The 21,487-nt window shown below is 34.1% G+C and overlaps 1 protein-coding gene across 1 annotated transcript; it reads right to left on the bottom strand.

The window, feature by feature from the left end:
• Positions 1-728: 728 nt before the first annotated feature.
• Positions 729-3,297, bottom strand: LOC149265086 (uncharacterized). Its single transcript, XM_089391456.1, has 2 exons — positions 2,747-3,297; positions 729-2,324 (listed from the first exon to the last, which is right to left on the bottom strand). The coding sequence occupies exons 1-2, from the start codon at positions 2,838-2,840 to the stop codon at positions 916-918; spliced, it is 1,503 nt and encodes a 500-aa protein (XP_089247582.1). The 5' UTR covers positions 2,841-3,297; the 3' UTR covers positions 729-915.
• Positions 3,298-21,487: the final 18,190 nt, after the last annotated feature.

The following is a 21,487-nucleotide window of genomic DNA, read 5'->3' as shown; positions in this document are numbered from 1 at the left end:
AATATGATTAAAGCACCAAATACTTAAGAAATCTAAGATTTTTATAAACGATTGAAGAAATTTAATTCTATCCCTGAATCCATCCATAATTTACACCAAAGTATTATTAAAGCAACAAATACTTGAAGTTGATATTTTTATAAACGATTGAAGAAATTCCGGCTCTATAACTTCTGAGAGATTTGTCTGTTGAAAAAGAAGCCTACTGAGATAACAGCTCAGATCGAGTCACAGTTTTGACATGAATTAAACAAATATTAGAAAAAGCTTTAGCGATCAAACTATAATCATATTTCCATATCAGTTATGAGAATGGACTTTGGGGAAGGAGGGCATCCAATGTTTTGCCTTATCAACATACAGTTAATCTCAAATGAAGCAATGATTCTTATTTATGTCCACAGTGGCTCCCATATCTGGAGAGGATCCACGTCGTCTACAACAGGCGCCTCCGTATTGGCGTTTTCATTCTCCTGAAGTGAATAATGCAATATAGACCTTTACCAATTTTTATATTATAATATTCTTTCTTTTATCATGACAATTCCAATATAGTCTATTTTAATCAATATCGTTTTCTTTTTATATCAATATCAATTCTCCTTTAATTTTTGGCATACTCTTCCCTTTTCTTTATAAATTAATTTACTCATCTAAAACTTTTCCATATATACACGTTAACGCTTAAAAATCATAGGTATTCATTGAATTGACAAATACATATATTTAATTTTATTTTTTTAAACAGGAAATTACAACTCTTCCAAATATACAAATTCAGTCCTATACACTTCGAAGCATCTATCGCCTGACACCATCACATAGATGATAGAAGGATGACAACATTTTAATTTGTTTGACCATAGCCATGTCATTATGCCCGACACATTTCATCCTCGTCTCCCACGAAAAAAATCAATTTTCTTGGAGGCAGGGTCCACTACCATTCGGGCATTCCACTGGTTGACAGTTCCTTCTTTGCTGTTGACGGAGTTTCTTTTTCTGCCTGGAGCTTCTGTTTCTGCTTATTGCCGGAGACGAGGAATTTTCAGCCACTGGAGGCTTCTCAGCAGTAGAAGAAACAAGAGAAACGGCCACATCTTCCGCTGGAGGCTTCTTACCAGTTGAGGAACCAGGAAATTGAGCCACATCTTCAACTTCTTTCATTAATTCACAGTTTCTTCTCTGTTGTTGACGGAGCTTCTTTTTCTGCTTCTTGGAGCTTCTCTTTCTGTTTATTGCCTGTGATGTGGAGCTTTTATCCGCTGAAGGTTTCTTGACGGTTGACGAATCAAGAAATAGAGCCTCACCTTCCACTGGTACCTTACTTTTACTAACAAAAATAGCAGTTGAAGAATCAGAATATGCAGCCAAATCTTCAGCTGGAAGCTTCTTGACAGTTGAAGAAGCCACAGGTGCCTTCATTTTATCAACACGAATAGTAGCTGATTCAAGGTTTACAGCCGAATCTTCTACTGGTACCTTACTTTTGTCAACGCTAATACCAATTGAAGATACAGCCAAATCTCCCAACTCTTGAAGCTTCTTACCAGTAAAAGAATCAAGAAATACAGCCACATCTTCCACTCGTACCTTAGCTTTATCAACGCGACCGTCAGTTGAAGAAGCAGGATATACAGACGAATTTTCCACTGGTACCTTAGTTTTATCAAGGCCAATACGAGTTGAAGAATCAAGAAATGTAGCCAAATCTTCGACTGGCACCTTAGTTTTATCAACACGAACGCCAATATCTGCCACATATCTCTTATAAAAGTAAGCTCCAACCACCAATGCCAGACTTAATGGTCTCTTAAGCATATCTCGATGGTCATAGGCGAGACTAGAAGCAGAACGAACGCCATCCATAGCTGCTACTTGACCACTTTTTCCTGAGGGCTTTCTTTTAACAATATATCCCGTCCTGCAGTATATTACAAAGTCCTCACAGTTGTTAGAAAACAGATCGTAGTTTCCAAAACCATGTTTATGCAGATGCATTGCACGGTGAATGACTTCGTCTGGGGGATCCGACTGTGCAAGTGTACATGTTCCTCCGCGGACTTGTGCCAAAAATACAACTTTACTAACACCATACTCAAATCGATGCACAGCTCCTCCGTCAAGAAAACAATCTAGACAAGACCGGATCACTCCACTATTTCCATATTGGAGGCCGCAGCTGTCAGGAGATCTTGGGCAACTCAGATGTTGTTTTGGTATTGAAGTAGAGGCAAATGAATTAATTAAACTGACCCCTGCTCCAATTTCTTGACCCGACCCTCTTGTAAAATGGACAACGTCATCATCCCCAACAAAAATCCCTGTGTAGGATCCCAGGGATCATAAGATGTGAGATGAACTTAAATGGGAAATCATGCAAAAGCCAATTACATTTTATTGCAGAACAGCTAAGCAAAGTCATTATGGTAAACGAGAACAATAAAGTACACGGAATCAAACTCTGCATCCAGATCAGTTAGATGCCAAAACAGAAATGGCAAATATTGCAGAGAACAAGCATAACGATAATTGGCAGCAAACCATAACTCAAACATTTGGAGGAAACACCTGGTAGTGTCTCCAACCTAATTTTATAGATATAGGATAATGTTGAAGTGAACTAAAGCCAGCGAACCGATTGGGGTATCCAATTGAAAACAAATGCATTAAAATCCAGAGGAATATAATGAGTTCTCTGTAACTATATTGAATATAAAGGTCATATTAATGCGAGGAAATGTACCGTGGTGAGCATATATGTAAGCTGTCCTCCATGAGTAAATATGGTCGCCAGCTCTAAGATCCTTCCTCTCCGCCTCGTTGAAGAGAATGCCCATTGAAATGATAGGAAGTGAACTGGACCAGCGGAGTCTGTTGATGGCGCAATGCAGAAGACTCTCCTGTTGTCGAAATAGCAAGCGAACCGTTTTCGGATTTGCAATGAGATGTGGAAAATTTAGGGCTTAGCATCATTTATACATCTATGTCATTTGATGATGGTGCTAAAGGGTAGTGGAAAAACCCACCACCAGGTTCCGTGAAGGGCACGCCTTGTTGCCTTTTGTTGGACTACGCGGCATGCTATCACCGAGAAATTTCCATAACGGTGTTTGGAAATTGCCAAGCGCTTTTGTTCGCCATGCTCTTTGGAGGGACATCATCTACCACATCAATCCCCACCCGGTTGGAATTTTAAAACAGACCGACTTTAAAACAGATTTACTTCAAATTTGATGGTTTTCACAGTTACTAGATTTATCTTCACAATTTCAAGGAAACATCTTAACAATTCTGTAAAACAATTTTTCCCTTCAAATGCCATTCCTGATACCCACAATGGCTTTGCAAACAATATGCTGTTCACATACAACAAAGTGATTAATGCTGCTCAGCAGTCTGATATCAATCTTGGCATCAATCCCCACCTTATTGGGATTTTAAAGCAAGGCCACTTTTCAAATTTGATGAAATTTGATTTTCACAATTTCAAAAAAGCATCTTGACAGCTATGTAAAACAATTTTGCCCTTTGCTAACAATATTGCATTCACATACAACAAAGTGATTAATGCTGCCTCAGCAGTCTGACATTCTCACGCTATCCTCCTATGAATTGATTGATACATCCTGATCCCCTCATTGCTATGAACGTACACGCCCATGCACAGCCATTCCGTACATTTCTCCATGGTTTCGAAAATATTATCCGATCACTTGACTGATCAATCCTCTCATACATTTCCTCCGGATATTCTCCCACATATCAATTCACTGATCCATCCGCTGCTTTGAGAATACATTCCCAGAGAAATCCATTCTCAAAAATTTCCTCCTACTCGACCCTCCAGTGAATTTTCTGATCCATTTCCTCATTGTCACACATACATCAAGTATGGCACCATGAAGTCATGTATCCATCGCCACATTGCTATGAGCATACATATGACACATGCATCCATTACAGAACCCTCTTATTGCTATAAGCATACACGCCGCACATACATCGATTACAAAATCTCAAGCACATGCATATTCTGATACATTTCATCCTGGGTTCTGACATTGTAACACTATCTACTCACCAATTCACTGATCCATCTCATTACAACTTTTGGTTACGGAGGAGTTAGCACTGATCCATCTCATTACAACTCTGGGTTACTGAGGAGGTAGCAGTTAGCATTTCATGGAGCTCAAAAGTTTTTATGGCCGAGTTAAGAACTAATTTGTATCAATCTGTGTATGAAACACAACTGTGGAAAAAGCCTAAAAAAACTTGGGAAAAACTGTAACGACAAATAATTTATTAATATTTAACTATTAGTTTTTTAAATTAATTTATTAAAATCAAATATTACTAGGTTTTGAAAAATAATATTTAAATTGTGATATTAATTTATTAATTTATTAAAAGCCAATATGTAACCATAGTTTTTGAAAAATAATATTTACAAAATAATCAAAGTCAAACTTTAAAGGAGGGGAGTCAAAAATTACAAAAATGAGTGAAGAGAGACAAGAACATTTGATAAATAAAATAATTAAAAAACATTTGATAAATAAAATAATTAAAGTAAATAAAATAAAATAAATTAAAAATAATTAATGAAAAAATAAATAAAATAAAACAAAAATATACACAAGTCAAAACAAATATATAAATAAATAAATAAAAATAGAAACATATATATAAATTAAACGGGGTCAACAATAAAATATGGAGCTCACGCCCATCAAACAAATAACAAAAATACTAAAAGGAGTTAAGAACGAATAGGATGATAAAATACATAAAAAACATGAAGGATCAAGAAAATAAACTGTAATGAATAATACTATAAAAAGGATGCCAATACCTACATAGATAAACAAACAAACATAATAAATCCCAAAAAGAAGCTTAAAAAACTAGGAGGACAGGACACAGACCCAACTTCTACTAATATTCCAACCATCATCTCTATTCAAATTATTGGGTCTTTTTTCAATTTCTAGGGTCTCCCTCAATTTACGATGATGGAAATGACTAACCATAGCAACGACTTGGGCCTCCTCAATGCAGATGTGATGCTTAGATTTATCTGCATGCTCCGCCAAGGCAGAGGAGCGGGTCCTGCCATGCTTGATGTCAGCAGCATGCTCACCAATCCTTTGATTAATCGAGCGACCAATCTCACTAATGTAGGGAGTCGCTCCTAATAATAATTTAAATATTATTTCTCAAAATCTACCTATTTAATATAGCTCTTTAATCAAGCATCAACAGTTATGAGGATTCAAATACCGTATAAAATAAATCTTCATTTAACAACAAAGAAAATCTCCTAGACCAAACTTGTTCTCCGACTATCTTCAAAAGGATGAACATAATAGATCACGAAACTAAGACACCAATGTCCCAAGAACCAGAAGAGATGAAGGATATGCAAGATAAAGGAAGTTGGAAGACCGTAGAGAAAAAAAAGAAAGCTACAACACCAATCTCGCCAAGAAAGACGAGGAGCTAGACAATTAAAAACTAAGAAAATTATAGGTCCGATAGACCAATTTGGTCTCAGTGGACATTAACTACTACTATCATCATCATCATCATCATTGTCATTAATATTTGTTTTTAATAAATTAATAAACTAATATCACAATTTAAATATTATTTTTCAAAAAGTAGTAATATTTGGTTTTAATAAGTTAATTTAAAATACTAGTCGTTACATATTAATATTTTTAATAAATTAATAAACTAATATCATTATTTAAATATTATTTTTCAAAAACTACTAATATTTGGTTTTAATAAATTAAATATTATTTTTCAAAACCTAGCCATTTAATATAGTCGTTACCTATTAATATTTTTAATAAATTATTGAAATAATATTATTATTTAAATATTTTTTTCAAAAACTGGCCATTTAATATAGTCGTTACTTAATAATCTTTGTTTTTAATATATTAATAAATTAATATTATAATTTAAATATTATTGTTCAAATATAGTTGTTACTTGAAATTATGTCTCTACATTGCTCTCTCTTTAAGTCTTTGACATGGTCTGCCTCTTCATCTGGTCCTAATGATGAACCACACTTGTTGGTTCGAAACGCATCGGCCAAAAAATTCTCTTATGTGATTTTTACCGAAAGACGTTGCTTAAAACTAAGAGTTGTTTATGATAAGTATTCAAATCCATTTTCTGGTTGTGTTGCTCTTTTAAGCCCCACCAAATTACTTGTAAAAAATAGTTGTAGCTCCAGCAACTGATGACTGCACACACCATATTTAGTTCAGAAATCATGATTGAAGGTTGCCCATTAATTTAAGTGGATGAAAACCTACCTCTAGTGGTGTCGCTGACAGAGTTTTGGGTTGTGTTCATGTATATATATATTGAAAATATTTATGTAAATTTATAGTTGAGTGTTCTTAATACCTTATAAATCTCATTTAATATTGAATGATTATTTTCCACTAGTAGGATTAATGGTATGTATTTTGAATTTCCCCTTCTGAACTGACATAGTCTTGTAGCAGATCTTTATATTTATGAATTTCCAAGTGAGCTTTATTTATCAGGGACAATTCTTGAATTTCCAAGCAAGCCTTATTCATGGACCAGGTGAACTTCAAAAAAAAATTCTTTGAAGAGGGACAAATTTGTCTGCCATTAGATGATCAAAACTCGTACAAGTAATTAGGGGGCATACACCGAAATATGATCCCTAACCAATTTAGTTAAAAGTATAATGTAATCTAGTGACATAGTAGCAAGGTATTCCACATTAACATGGCCTTCCACAACTTTTTATAAAGTTGTCCTTAACCAGGTAATCCTTTTAATTAATTAATTGTTGAAATAGTACAACTTCCAATGTTGAGACAGACCTCTATTTGGAAACCACCAAAATTCAGGTGGTTTCCATCTAGTGAAAAGAGCATATTGTGTGTCTTATCCTCTATACTAAATAGATTATGCCTGAATATCCATAAAATTGGTCTGCATCCCTCCTCACAGACAAAATTTGGACTAATTCTAAGAATCACACATTCAAGGGTCAAATCCCGTTCTGGTAGAGGCCACTCAGAACTAGTGGTTCTCCTATATATATACTGAAGATACCATATCTGAGATGGGATTAGACTTAGAGGAGATAATAGGTGTAGAATCTCTTTAGGGGCCTCCTGTGAATAATTTCCAAAGTCTTCTACTGACATGTATTCTACTTCCTGTAAATGAGAAGGGTAACCAACATGAAATCAATAACATCCCATCCTCCCCTCTTACAGTGCATCAAAACTACATTATGTTGGCCTTCCAATGTCATCCATCTCTCAACCGACCGTAAAAAATGATGGACCATCTCCATAGGAAGCAAAGGGAAACCCTCAAACTGCTTAGGGTATTCCATGACAGTCATCATGTCATACTATGACAAAATGTCCGTCACTTATTCGCAATCTACAAGCATTGCAATGATCCCTAATAATTGTAATTTCCTCCTTGTAATAGTCTCAACAACAAGATATCTATCAATGATGTTCAGAGTGAGATACAATATCTCTAGCATTAGTTCATATTTTAGATGCAGCTGAAACATATTAAGATTTTGAAATCAAGCCTAACAAATAACCCAAACTAAGACCTCTTTCAAATCTAGAGCTTAAAAGAAGTTGGAACTATCATAGGAACAAATTGTTACCTTTATCAACCAATCAATCAAGGCTACCCTCATCTTTTCATTGATTCCAGCCTGCCTTTTCATATAATATGGAGATATGTAGCTAATGGTTTAGAATACTATGCTACCAATCTTTAATTAAAGAAAATAAATATTTTTCTTCAATTCACAAAAAATTGTTATCATTGACAAATATATACCCCAATATTCTATTAAAATTTTTATATATCTTCAACATATTCCACAACTCCCAATTTATTTTTCAAGGTCTCCATCATCAATGGTAAGAAGAATCTCATAAGAGTCCCTGTGTGCATCCCAAAATACTCTTATCAAGATTTTTAATCTTTTTCATCTCACTTTAATCATAAATAAACACAAAGCTATCTTAAGACTTTAATATCCACCAATAATTAGGTGAGGATGAGGGTTCCTCTCATCTGTGAATGTGTGTATTTGAACTTGTGGTAGAAAAAAGAAGTATTAGTGAAATACTACGACTTCCAATGTTAAGAAAAACCTCATTTTGCCTTGATAACATTGCCGTTAGTGATTGTGTTCCAGCTTTCCTTATTTTCATTTGGCTATTGATTTTAATCCACTTTCTTTTGCACATAAATTTATGTTCTCACCAATAGTAATGATAGTATATTTGTTGGAGCTACAATCATCATTAGCAGGTAAGTTGGAATGGCCTAAGAAAGCAACATAACTAAAATATGGAATTCAATACTTCTTATGAACAATTCTTAGCCAATTTCCTCTTGCATTTAGGTGGATGTTGACCATCAAGTGTGCGCATCCCTATAACAAGTCAAATGAATTTCGTTATCTCACAATCTACAGAATTAACTGAATGTGCACACACCCCAGAAAGTTCAATGTGCACATTAACCAATCGTTATTATATCTTGTATTAGATACACTCTCGAAAGAATGTGAGATGATTAGTGCCAATATATACAAAATCAGGGAAAAAAGAATGTTGTCACTGATTATACTAGGGAAAAAAGTGACGTCAGATACAATTGATGTTTATTTAAAGTCGTTATTTAATGAGCTAGTTGAATTGTGGAAAGGAATTAAAGCAATTCAAACTTTAAGAGAAGGTAATTAAATCCAATTCAAGTCAAGAACCCACCGTGAATAGGCTTGCATGTAAGATGAAATTTATCTTCATTGCCACAATACAATCCTTGAGTTTAACTTGTACACCACAATTGGATGGAATTTAACTTTGGGTAGCTACAGTCAATTAGGTTCAGTAAATCTACTAAAAATCTATTCATATTTATTTGCTTTCTTATAAGGGAGTCCAAAAAATGGAGAGGTAAAGAATCTTCGATGAAGCAGTCCATATAAAAAAAATTGAGTCCAGAAAATGGCCTAATAAAGAATTTCCCATGAAGCAGACCATATACATCAAAGTACGCTCAATCAATAAAAGTTTAATAAAACAAATTTCACTCCAATACAACATCAAATAAAGACATAAGAGAGGGAACACCATAGGAGGACACATTCACATGCAAATAGGAAGTAAAATGAAGGGTTTTCAAGGGAAGTTATAATTAGTGCTCCTTGAAGAATCCAAAGAGCATTATGGTTGTAAATGTTTGTTGTGAAAAGTGTTCTTTTATTTAGAGCATTGCTCAACTTTGAGCCAAGGGTTGACAACTGACTATTTTCACATTACCATAGGTTGTGTAGTTTCTTCTGGCACATAGATGGAAAGGGCCAAGCAAAAGGGTAATCAAGCATGACTAGTAGCTTGAACCTCATCCATTTCTTTTTTTTGTTATGATGGTTTTGACTCTTTACTATTTAAATAATGGTGTGTGTGATACAATGATTATATGATGTATCATTGTATTTCATTTTTATATTGATAAATATTTTTGTTAAGATGCTTTGTTTAAATATTAATATCAATAGTAAATGTACATGGTATTTTATTCCAAAAAGAGGTTGTTGAAGCAACCACTTCAAGCCCGATTAAAATTGTATGCATTTGTAGCAGTAATTGCCCAAAAGTTTGAGGTTGATTATGATCATTATTCCTTCACTTGTGGTATTAATGATTACTAGTGTATAACTTAATTTCTCTTGGTAACACAATAGGGTTGCATGCATACTACTAATTTTTGTGTTGTGTTTTCCAAATATTGATGTTGGCCCTTAATATGCTCAAGCCTAAATTTATTGTCACCATTTTCATTGCCATATACTAATAATTAAGAATTTCAGTCTAAAGTCAAAGATATATTGTTCTTATATTTCATTTCTAGATATGAAGAACTAATCATTTATGCCTAAACCATGTTGTAGGGATCAATATGTTGCATTTTTACTTGTATGTTTCTTTTTCTAGGGATAAGGATTCAATGTTGAAATTTCACTGCTTCTTGATATTTAGCTTGAAATTGCTTAGAAAACCTTTAGAACTTGTAGCAAAATAACTATTCATGCATTCCCGAAAGCCATTTATATGAAGAAATGAACCATCATGCTCTATGATATTGGTAGATTGGAGCTCTTGGCACATGCACAAATGTGCTTAGCCAAGTTAGATGAGTTGCGACAAGATGTTAAAACAGAAGTGTAACTATGTGTTGAAAGGGAGCATGAGTAGCTGGAATCAAAAGTTGAATCATGTGTGCAGCAAGCATAGATAAATAGGATGGCACTTCTAGAGGTAGAGAAACAATGGAGGGTTGTTGCCTAGGAGAGGATGGAACATTTGCTTCTACATCAGATGTTGTAGGAAGATAAATATAAAGAGCATATGGAAACACTTTATGCAACAATATGTCAAAGAGTTGCAATTGCACAACAGAAGAATTTGGGTCTTTTAGATCCTGGGAAAACTCATACACTTGCAATAGTTATGCAAGAAATAAAGGTTGCCAATTTTGTTTGTATTCAAAGGGAAATGGAGATTAAAATTTTTAAGGAGAAGTTGGAAAATATATTGCAAAGGGTATGTTTATGGTGTAGTTGATTTAAGACGTACAAAGGAAAAACACAAAAGTACAAAGCTTCTAAGGCAAAGAGGAAGATGTGGAGGTATCCATCATATCAATCATAGAAAAATGTATAAGCATGGCGTCCGTCTCTCAAGAAAGTTGGCCAAACCATAGTCTAACTTATAAGGGAATTCAAATATTGATTTTAGAAATGCCGATATACTGATGTGACACAGTTTGTTGTTTTATGAACCTTACTAAGTTCTTGCTTTATAGGGTTTGAAGGCAGTTCCAAAATTCAATACATACAACATATGATTTAACACGAGAGCTTACTACATATGAAACCAATCATTCCTTTGTTAATTCAGTTCCTTTTGAGCAACTTGCAACACACATACAATCGACTTCCACATTACAGGTTGTGATATTTTGGTGTCACAAGCAAGTCAATATAATGTTGTACAGATAGATCATTTTCTTAAACAGTTATCTCCAAGACACAAAAAGATTTCTTCAACAAAAAATATAGTTGTAAAGATGGTTGTTTCTCAAGTGTATGTTAAAGGGACAACTAGAGGTCAAAATTTTGAACAAAAGGAACTGTTATAGGTATCTAGTATGTCTCTTTTTGTGTGCCTATATGATTTTGGGTCATCTTAAGGCTTTGTTCAGTGGTAGAGGAGATCGTGAAACCAGACTTGCAGAAGTAATAGTTAGGCTTATTCTGGATTTTGAATTCTTAATTAATATTATATTAGATCAACCTTCTTCTAGCTCTTTTTTAAGACCTACTTCTCCAAATGCATCAACCGATGATTGGGGTTCTGAAGAACCTCGGAATTTAAGTCAACAATGGCCATTTGCAGCCCAACTAGCTACATTTGATGCTGCATGCTGCTCTTATATAAATTTGTTTTGTGGAATTCAAGGATGCACAATCCCTTGAAGAGGATTTAATTAGAGTGGCTTTCCATCTTGAAGTTTCAATGTTGCAGAAGTGCGAGCTTACATCAGGATATGGGGGTGATGCTAGTCATGACTCAGAGGCCATTCACAAGTAGGTATGAATTACTACTTTATATTCACATGTACTCAGTATTCCCATGTTCATATTAATTAAGTGTATAGTTATAATTATTCATATATGAGGATGTCACATGAGTGACTAAATTGTGCATAGATTTTCAATCTTAATTTTTGTATTGTTATACTCTATTTTTATGATGATTTTTTTCACCTATAATGAGATGATATTGTTGGTGGATACATAAGGAAGATATCAATAAGTTTAGTAGAAGGATTTGCAAGGTATATATATATATATAGATATATATATATATATCTATATATATATATATATATATATATATATATATATATATATATATATATATATATATATACATATCAACTGGTTTTCATGGATTTGGGATTGTAAAAGCCACTAATTACTATTAGTACACCTTAGTAACTCATGGTTGGTGGTTTTCTATAGAAGATAGTTTTGTATTATTTATTTGTATTCTAAGTTAAAACCTTTGAGAAAATACTGGACTTATGAAACCTACCTCTTCAAATGGTCCTTTTGTCTTTTATCTACCATTAATTAATCCTATTAAGATGGGTTACTATCTGTTCTTAGTATGGAGTACCTACTTTAGTATCAGTAGGTGTTTTTTTATTATTAATTCTATAAACCCATTTTGAGTCTAAATTCTCACCATTACATGCATTTTATAGGTTATGGAAGATCAATAAATTTTGTGAGAAAGGGTTCTTCATTTGAGTGCAAGTGGTGGAGAAACAAGGATGAAAATGGAACTATCAAATGCACGAGCTAAATTTATGGAATCAAAAGATAATGGAGCTCTACCAATGTCACCTTTTTACCCTGCATCATTTTTTCCATCTCATAGTCCCTTTGATGTCCAAAAAAGTGATAATAGAAAACCAAAGAGGGTTCCCCAGTGATTATTTAAAAGCACTTCAGAACTAGAAACTTCCTCAAGCACCAAGTTAACTCCAAGAATAGATTGGGAGATGCAGTTGAGGAAAAATTGTTAAATGATAATGAAATTATGGTTAATGATATTCTAAATGACAGAGATAGATCGTTGGCTAATATTCTCTGTAGGATAAATAAAGGTTATGATAAAATTAGGGTGAGGACAATTAGAATTTGTTGAAAGGTAGGACTTGGTCTTCTTTTGGATGAAGTAAGCAGATAATTTAGTTCCTTCACATATGTTTTGTAGGCACAAGTTAAATCAACAATGGATAATTTTTTTTGGAATGGTGTTGAAGAGTCCCTTGCGCAGGATCATCCTGATTATAGTTGGATTGTCGGACTGGTGAAAGAAGTCAGGGATGAGTTTTTTTCATTGATTCCTAAAAGTTGGAAGCAAAAACTCCTTGAAAGCATCGATGTGGATGTCTTGTCTTAGGTGGTATTTCTTTGGAAGTGATAATTATTTTGTGGCATTATATTGATGTGGTTTTTGATTAAATTTCATATTTTCTTTGTTCATCTAGATATTGAAGTCACGAAGCCAAGAAATTGAGTATCTCAACAAGCTTTTATATTATTCATTAAGTGTTGTATTGAAGCTTTCTATTCCAACAAATGATAAGGAGTCAAAAGCAACTCATGAAAATTTATTTCATGAATTTTCTAAGATAGTGATTGGAATGGACAAAAATTCAGACTGTTCCTTTGCACATGTACTGGTGAAGGAACTTTTCTTTATTCTAGAAAAAATATAGGTATTACTGTCTTACGTCATTGATGCATATAATATTCCAGTTTAGTAACTAATGCTTTCATATCATTATTGAGAGATTTAATAGGTGTATTAATTGTCCTGCATCTATATGTCACTCCGGGCTCATAAACATGAGTTGTATTGTGCTTTCTACATTCATTTCTTGGTCATAGCTTTAATGTTTCCTTATGATGATCAACTAAGTAATGAAACACACAAATGCTTGTAAACACACAACTCACATAGGTATAATCAATAATCAAATTCAACTTAAATACTTTGAAATCTCTATGAACTTAACCTACTTGATACTAGAACTGAAATCTGGACATAAATGTCAACTTGATTCTTTACCACATATTCCAATCTAACAGGCTATGAAAGTGAATGCCTAGTCAAATAGACTCCACACATAACTCAATCATTCAAAACCCAAATCCTAATTTCCAACTCTTACAATTTCCACTTGAAAGAATTAAAAGATCTAATCTAATTGGAATGGTAATTCAACTTAAAACTAAGTAATCAATCATGCACTCAATGATTGTTCTTAATTTGAAACCCTAGAATGAGAAAAGCTTCACATTAATTCCACTGTTTTGACAATAAGTAAAAGATCTTTATGTTGGGAGCTAATTTGAATACTCTGTCTCACACCCTAAATCAGGCAACTTGATCTGTCACACTCAACTAATATGCATACATATTCCTAATGTATCATAACCTTAAGAACAAGCTTCAAGCCTTAACTCTATTCTCAAGAATGGCAACAAATAAAACAACTATAAATTGCTATCAGGCACAAAAAATTATACTTAGGAAACTATCCTACAGTTGCATAAATCTCAAATTAAACTCAAGCAAACCTATTCAAAATCTCGGCGAACCAACACTCTGTCTTCTCACAACTGATTGCAACCTAACTTTGAAATCAAATCAAGAACGCATTTGATGGAAATTACCTTAGGCTAGAAACTATGTTTTCAATCAACAGTAAGAGACTCTAGGCTATAGTACTGCACTCAAGCACTCAAAACGAAGCAAGGGAAATCACACTGGAAATTAAAACTAAATCGTTCACTTGAACTCCAAAATCGATCTACGAATTTATTAAGAAACTGAGAATCTATTTGAGAAACAAGACAAGATTAAACGATGTTAAGATAACTTAATCAATCAATCTGGAAAGCAATATTTCTATGGCACACACACTCATGAAAGTAATTTAGCAAGAAACTAATCGATTTGGACTAAATCAAACTTATGACGAGTCAAGCTATTCTGATCAATCAATCTGGAATGAATACTCCTATGGCACACGCATTTATGAAAATAATTTGGTGGGAAACCAACCAATTTGATCACTGAAAGAAACAAGCAAATGCGATTTATTCGGAATATAAAAAAATAAATAAATAAATAAAATAAAATAAAATCCACTTCAATGCATAATTAAACTCACACCAGATCAATCCTGATTACTCAATGAATTATCTCGACTTTGGATTCGAGGGTTGCTCTGCGTTTTCATTGGATGGACCAACTCACCACAAGCATTCAGTTTATAATGTGATTAAAGCAAGTTTTTATGTAACTACGACAGCACAATCAGGGCAATAAGGTTTGTGGCTTTAGAGAATAGAGTATGACTCTGCCTTAGAAGTAGGAGTGTTAATCACACGAGAACCATACATTCAAATTGCTGAAGTAAAGGATCTGAAAATGCATCACATGGTCAGCATACCAAAATGATTTCAATTTCAATAGGAACCTCCACGAAGTATAAACAATTGATAAACCAAAGATAAACGAGAAGAAGTTATGACTATCACATAGCTATTTTCCTAAGAAATGATACAGAGCTGATCCCAAATGGTGGTGGGCCCGACCACACCTGGGGAGCTTATTTACTTATAGGAAACGAAAAGCTTTAACACAACTAATTCATGAATTCATAGCGAACCATCCAACAAATTGATCTGAACTCAATACATCGCCATCATAACAATCTTTTAATTAAAAATATATGTATGGAGATAAACGATACAAATGACAGTATATCCTTCTGTTCGCTACCTTCCTAGTTATTATAGAGCAGCCTTTATAGGCATCGACTTGGTTAAAAACAACCTGAACCATACATAGAAAAGTTTAATAGCTCGGCTAAATCGATCTTCCAGATTAGATTGCTGGAACAATCTATTCGATTTAGCATAACAAACCCTCAACTAACCCCAAGATTGGTACCAGATAAGTTTAGTGAGGATAGTGGAGATCTTTATCATGGCAGAAATTGAACTTGTTCGAGCATAGCTAAAGGTGGCTCGCTCATCTAGAAGTATGCGACCTATCCATCCTTTACATTGTTAAGTATTGATCTCGAAATGGTTGTTGAGTACAAAAATGGTGGAACATGGTTCATGGACCAGCACTCTCCTAATCTCATCCTTCTCAGCTGCTGCAATATCCACACTTGATCATATTGATTAGTTAGTTCATTAGTAACAACTCAAATTCGCTTAAATTTAACTAATAAACAACAAAATGACATAATGAAATGCTTTACCTCATAGTAGGATTTTGACAGTTTTAGAGCAATAAAAATGGAACGAGAGTAGGTATAGGAGTACAAAAAGGACAAGAAAGGAGGTGGAAATATAGTGCTAGTGGGGACAAAACGGGGTACCAACAATCATGCTTTTTTTACATACTTGCAAATTGGAAAATGGGCTATGGATGGCATACTTTCTTGTGGATTTTTGAAATATGGATGTGCTAGGGTCAACATCACTGTAAAGAAATTTATTGTTTATATTAATGGACATTTTATTTTTATTGTTTTTTCATGGTTATTTAATTATTTTCTTCAAGGAAATATCTCAAAATATCCACCCGAAGGGATCACTTTCCACTGGCTTATTAATAGAGCCTAACCCCAAGGACGTCGAGGAGAATTGATCCCGTGACCTCCCGTTAGTGAAGTGACTTAAGCAATGGGAACTTGACCAATTGAGCTAACCATCGGGGGTATTTATTTGTTTATTTAAATGCTTTATATTTAATTGCTGAATAATATAATGTACATAAGATTGATAAAAGTTATCACAAATGTGCACCCTCTTTATAGAAGTGTAGGGCACACATATTTTCTTTGGGTCCAAGGTTAGGAGAATCTATGCTTCCTGAATATAGCATCACGGTTAAGAGATGCATAGCCACCTATGATCTAAAAGATGTTAGATCTCCTTCTTGACAGACCTTTTACTTGCAAAGTTCCAAATCTATAATTAGGCAATAATAAGGGATGACTTTTTTAAATCAATGATGCATTATTGGTACCATTAGTGAAATTTTTTGTTGTTGTTATGTTACCTAGGTTTTTAAGCAACATATCAGTGTTGCACAAATTAGAGTGTTGGAGCCACTGGTCCAGGGATCTGCAGGAGTTAGCAACTTGCAGCAAGCATTCACTACTTGTTATGGCTCTTCTTCAGGGGCTACAAGGTCATTGCCTCAAACCATACAATGTCTTATAACTTTAGTGCGAAAATTTGTGGAGCAACAAAGAAGTGAATTTGAAGTGATGAAACAATATTTCAATTGGTAATTCAATTCAATTGTGTAATTTTTTGAAGTGATGAAACAATATTTCAGGTGTAAATTGTAGTCCAACCAATATTAAGTTGGAAACTCATATTGTAATACTTGACATTTCATATAATATAATTTATGTGGTTAAAATTATTTATAGTTGTACTTGATATTATTTAGTATTGTAGCTAACATATGTAACTTTGTGTTTCATATTAGATGAACATGCACATTGTATGACATTTTTTAAATTTAGTCGTAAAATTATACTAGTTAATTTATGTTGTTTAATAATGAACATATAAATCAGTCTAAAATTACTAAATTAGTAGTTCATATTCATTAATGATGAATACAAATAAAATGAATATAAAATTACTAAATTAGTCATTTATAATGATTATTAATGAAATTAAATGAAATTAATATAAACTACTAAATTAGTCGTTTATATAATGAATATGAACTACTGAACAATGACAAATGACTATTGTAAATGATAAATTTGTGATTATAAATAATGACTAAATTTTGCATATATATGACTACTAGTAGCTAATTTACAATATCTTATAACACGACCGAAATTTAGTCTTACTTAATTGGTTTCAAACGATGACTAAAATTTGCATATATATGACTAATTTATAGTATCTTATAACATGACCAACATTTTAGTCATATTTCTTTGGTCATTAATTGGTTTTCTCTGGTGATCATGTAGTAGTATATTTTTTTTGTGTATTTGGTCATTAATTGTGGCAGTTAATGACTAGATCAATGACTAAATTAAAGGCCAAATTTATGACTAAATATACCATTAGACAATAAAATTGAGACAATCAATTAATGATTAAGCTAAATATGACTCAAAGTTGGTCGTGTTATAAGATACTGTAAATTAACCACTATTGGTCACCGACTCAAAAGTGGTCATTTATATGCAAATTTTAGTCATTTTTTCAGTAACTAATTAACCATTTTGTACTAGAGAAGAGAACAAAAGATGTCAAAGCATGGTTGATTGGAATGAAGAATTTCTCGATATTGCAAGAGTATTTAGAGAACATAAAAACCAAGATAACTACCTTCAGTCTCAAGGGAAGAGCAGATATCTTGTGGGAAGATGTGAAGTGTGTCAAAGGCATCAGGGTAGAGGAAATAAGTTGGCATGAATTTAAAAGACTCTTCATGAAGAAGTACATGTCAGAGAGATATTATGACGGAAATACCAAAGAGTTCTATGAGTTGAATATGGGTTCCTTGATAGATGAAGAGTACACAACCAAGTTTCTGGAGATGTTGAGGTATTTTCCCTACCTTAAGGATGAGAAGACAAATTTCCAAAGGTTCATTAGTAGATTGCCTTTACCACTTAAAGATCAGATTGAGTATGATGATCCTCAGTCATTGGAGGGATTCGTCGGGAAGATGAAGCATTGTTATGAGTAGTCAAAGCATAAGTATAAGCCTAAGCGGGATCAGAAAAGTAATGAGAATACTAAAAGAAAGTGGGATAAGAAGCGATGAATACCTCAGGATGCAGGTGACAAGGAGAATGTGGCACTGTACAAAAAGTTCAATGCAGTTGATCGAGGACATGGATTTAAGCCTAAGGAGAAAAATAAGGGCGATGGTAGGAAGCCTTTGAGGTGTTGGACTTGTGGAGGAGAGCATCCCAGGAGTGAGTGCCCATCACACCATGGTGGCATACCTTGGATTTATAGTGCTTAGGAGGAACAAACAATTGGAGATGTTGGGAAGAGTATTTCTTGTATTTATGCAGTAGTGGATAATATGCAAGTTGATCATTAGGCATCCATTATTGAGATGGAAGGAAATCTTTGTAGTCAAGTTGTCTCCATTTTGATTGACCCTAGATCTAACTAGAGTTATATCAGTCCCGACCTAGTGGATAAGTGTTGCTTGAATAAATAAATGCATGCAAAATCTTGGTTGGTGTAGTTGGCTATAGGGACCAAAAGAAGTCTTCATCATTAGGTGAAATATTTTTGCATTTGAGTTGAATGGTATGCCTACATCATCACATCTAAATGTGCTTCCTTTGGGATCATATAATATGCTTTTGGGCATGGATTAGTTTTTCATCCACAAGACTAAGGTAGAATGCTATGATAAGACTATTGAGTGTCTAGATGATGATGGAGAAAAGATAATCGTGCAGGGAAAGAAGAATCCCACATCAGTGAGAATGATTACATCTATGCAAGAAGAGAATAGCTTTCGGAAAGGATGTGTATTTTTTGCAGTTTAAATTTCCAATGACAAAGGGAATATGTCGAGGATGATGAAGTCTTGAAGAATTATCTTGTTTTGCAGCAGTTTCAGGATGTATTTCCAGCAGATATTTCAGAGTTGCCTCCTCATAAAGGGGTGGTATCTTCTATTGAGTTAATGTCGGGAGCAACACAAACATATAAGGCACCTTACATGATTATCACTCTAGATTTGGAGGAATTGAAGGTGTAGCTTAAGGAGATGCTTGATAACGGATACATAAGGCCAAGTGTGTCACCTTGCAGTGCACCACTATTGTTTGTAAGAAGAAGGATGGTACTCTCAGATTATACATTGATTACAGGAAGATAAATAAAGTGACTATCAAGAACATGTATTCATTGTCACAGATTGATGATTTGATTGATCAACTGAAGGGAGAAACAATGTTTTCAAAGATTGATCTGAGATCAAGATATCATCAGGTGCGCATTAAGGAAGAATATATTTACAAGACTGCATTTCGTACGTGGTATGGACATTGTGAGTTTGTGGTGGTTACTTTTGGTCTTACTAATGCTCCAGTCACCTTTATGTGTTTGATGAATAGTGTGTTGTGTCCTTACCTGGACAAGTTTGTGATAATGTTTATTGATGATATATTGATATACTCCAATAATGAGGAAGAGAATGTAGAGCACCTAGAAACAATATTGAGATTGTTGAGAGAGCATTAGTTATATGCCAAGCTCATTAAGTGTAGTTTCTTTCAATCTCAGATTCACTACTTGGGACATGTTATTTCTAAGGAGGGGATATCAGGGGACTCAGAAAAGATTAAAGCTATCATGGATTAGCCAACTACTAGGAATATGGATGAGGTTAGATCATTCATGGGACTAGTAGGTTATTACAAGAGGTTCATCAGGAACTTCTCATGGATTGGCTATCCTATTACATATTTGCAAAGAAAATGGAAGAAGTTTGAATGGATTGAGGAGTGTGCAACTATTTTGATTTGTTGAAGAATTTGCTTACAAATGCTCCAGTTTGAATATTGCAGATCATGATAAGGAGTTTGTGGTATGTACAAATGCTTGCAAGGAAGGACTTGGTGGAGTCTTGATGCAGGAAGGACAAGTCCTATGCTATGAGTCAAGGAAGTTGAATGAACATGAGAAGAATTATGTGACTCGTGATCTTGAGTTGGCAACTATCATTCGTGCATTGAAGATGTGGAGACCTTATCTTCCTGGCAGGAGCTTCACCTTGATGAGTGATCACAGTGGGAGGAGGTACTTGTTTGACCAACCCAATCTGAATTCCAGGCAAGCTAGATGGTTGGATACTCTTAGTGAGATTGATTTTGAGATTAGATACATCAAAGTTAAAGAGAATAGGGTTGAAGATGCTCTCAGTAGGAGAGTGCAGGTGAATCACATTTCAATTGTGAGCTCTAATGGGATAGATTTGCAGGAGAGGATCTTGTGAGCAGGGTAGTATGATGATAGGTACCAACAACTAAAGAAAACATTACAACAACGTGGTGAAGGTGATAGAGATGAGGAGTATCACTTCACGGGATATGTCTTGGTAAGATTCAGGAACAAGATTTATGTGCCAAATAATAGTGAGCTCAAGAAGCTTATCTTGAAGGAGTTTCATGTCAAGTCATATTTAGGTCACCTAGGATATCAAAATACTTTTATAGTTGTTAAGAAGTTTTATTATTGGCCTAACTTGAAGAAATAGGTGGTTGAATTTGTTACGAGATGTTTGGTTTGTTAGTAGGTGAAAACTGAATGTAAGCATCCAACTGGTTTGTTGTAGCCTATTCGGATTCCAAAATGGAAATGGGAGGTCATTTCCATGGACTTCATTGTAGGTTTTCCAAGGACATCTAGGCAACATGATTCAATCATGGTTGTGGTTGACAAGTTGAGCAAGGTAGATCAATTCATTGTCGTCATGTCTAATAATTTAGCTAGTGAGGTAGCTTAGATCTTCATTAGGGAGATAGTGAGATTACATAGTGTTCAGAAGAAGATCATATCAGACAGAGATGCCAAGTTCACTTCTAAGTTTGGGAAGGAGTTGTTTGCAACATTGGGGACAAAGCTAGCTTCAATACATCTTATCATATGCATATAGATGGACAGACATAGAGGATTAACATGATTATTGAGGACCTGTTGAGGATGCATGTCATGCATCAATAGAGGAAGTTGGAGGAGTATCTTCCACTGGTG

Source organism: Pinus tabuliformis, chromosome 6 (assembly GCF_031772625.1).
Source record: "Pinus tabuliformis cultivar Carrire ecotype Pingquan chromosome 6, CPIR1, whole genome shotgun sequence".
Classification (NCBI taxonomy): Eukaryota; Viridiplantae; Streptophyta; class Pinopsida; order Pinales; family Pinaceae; genus Pinus; species Pinus tabuliformis.
Note: the sequence above shows the minus strand (reverse complement) of the source record. Positions and strands in the feature narration are given on the sequence as shown.

Excerpts from the sequence above, each read along its gene's own strand:
- LOC149265086 (XM_089391456.1), bottom strand. The coding sequence starts at position 2,840 with ATGGGCATTCTCTTCAACGAGGCGGAGAGGAAGGATCTTAGAGCTGGC. Across the intron at positions 2,325-2,746 it reads TTACATATATGCTCACCACG|GGATTTTTGTTGGGGATGAT; the intron begins GTACATTTCCTC and ends GATCCTACACAG.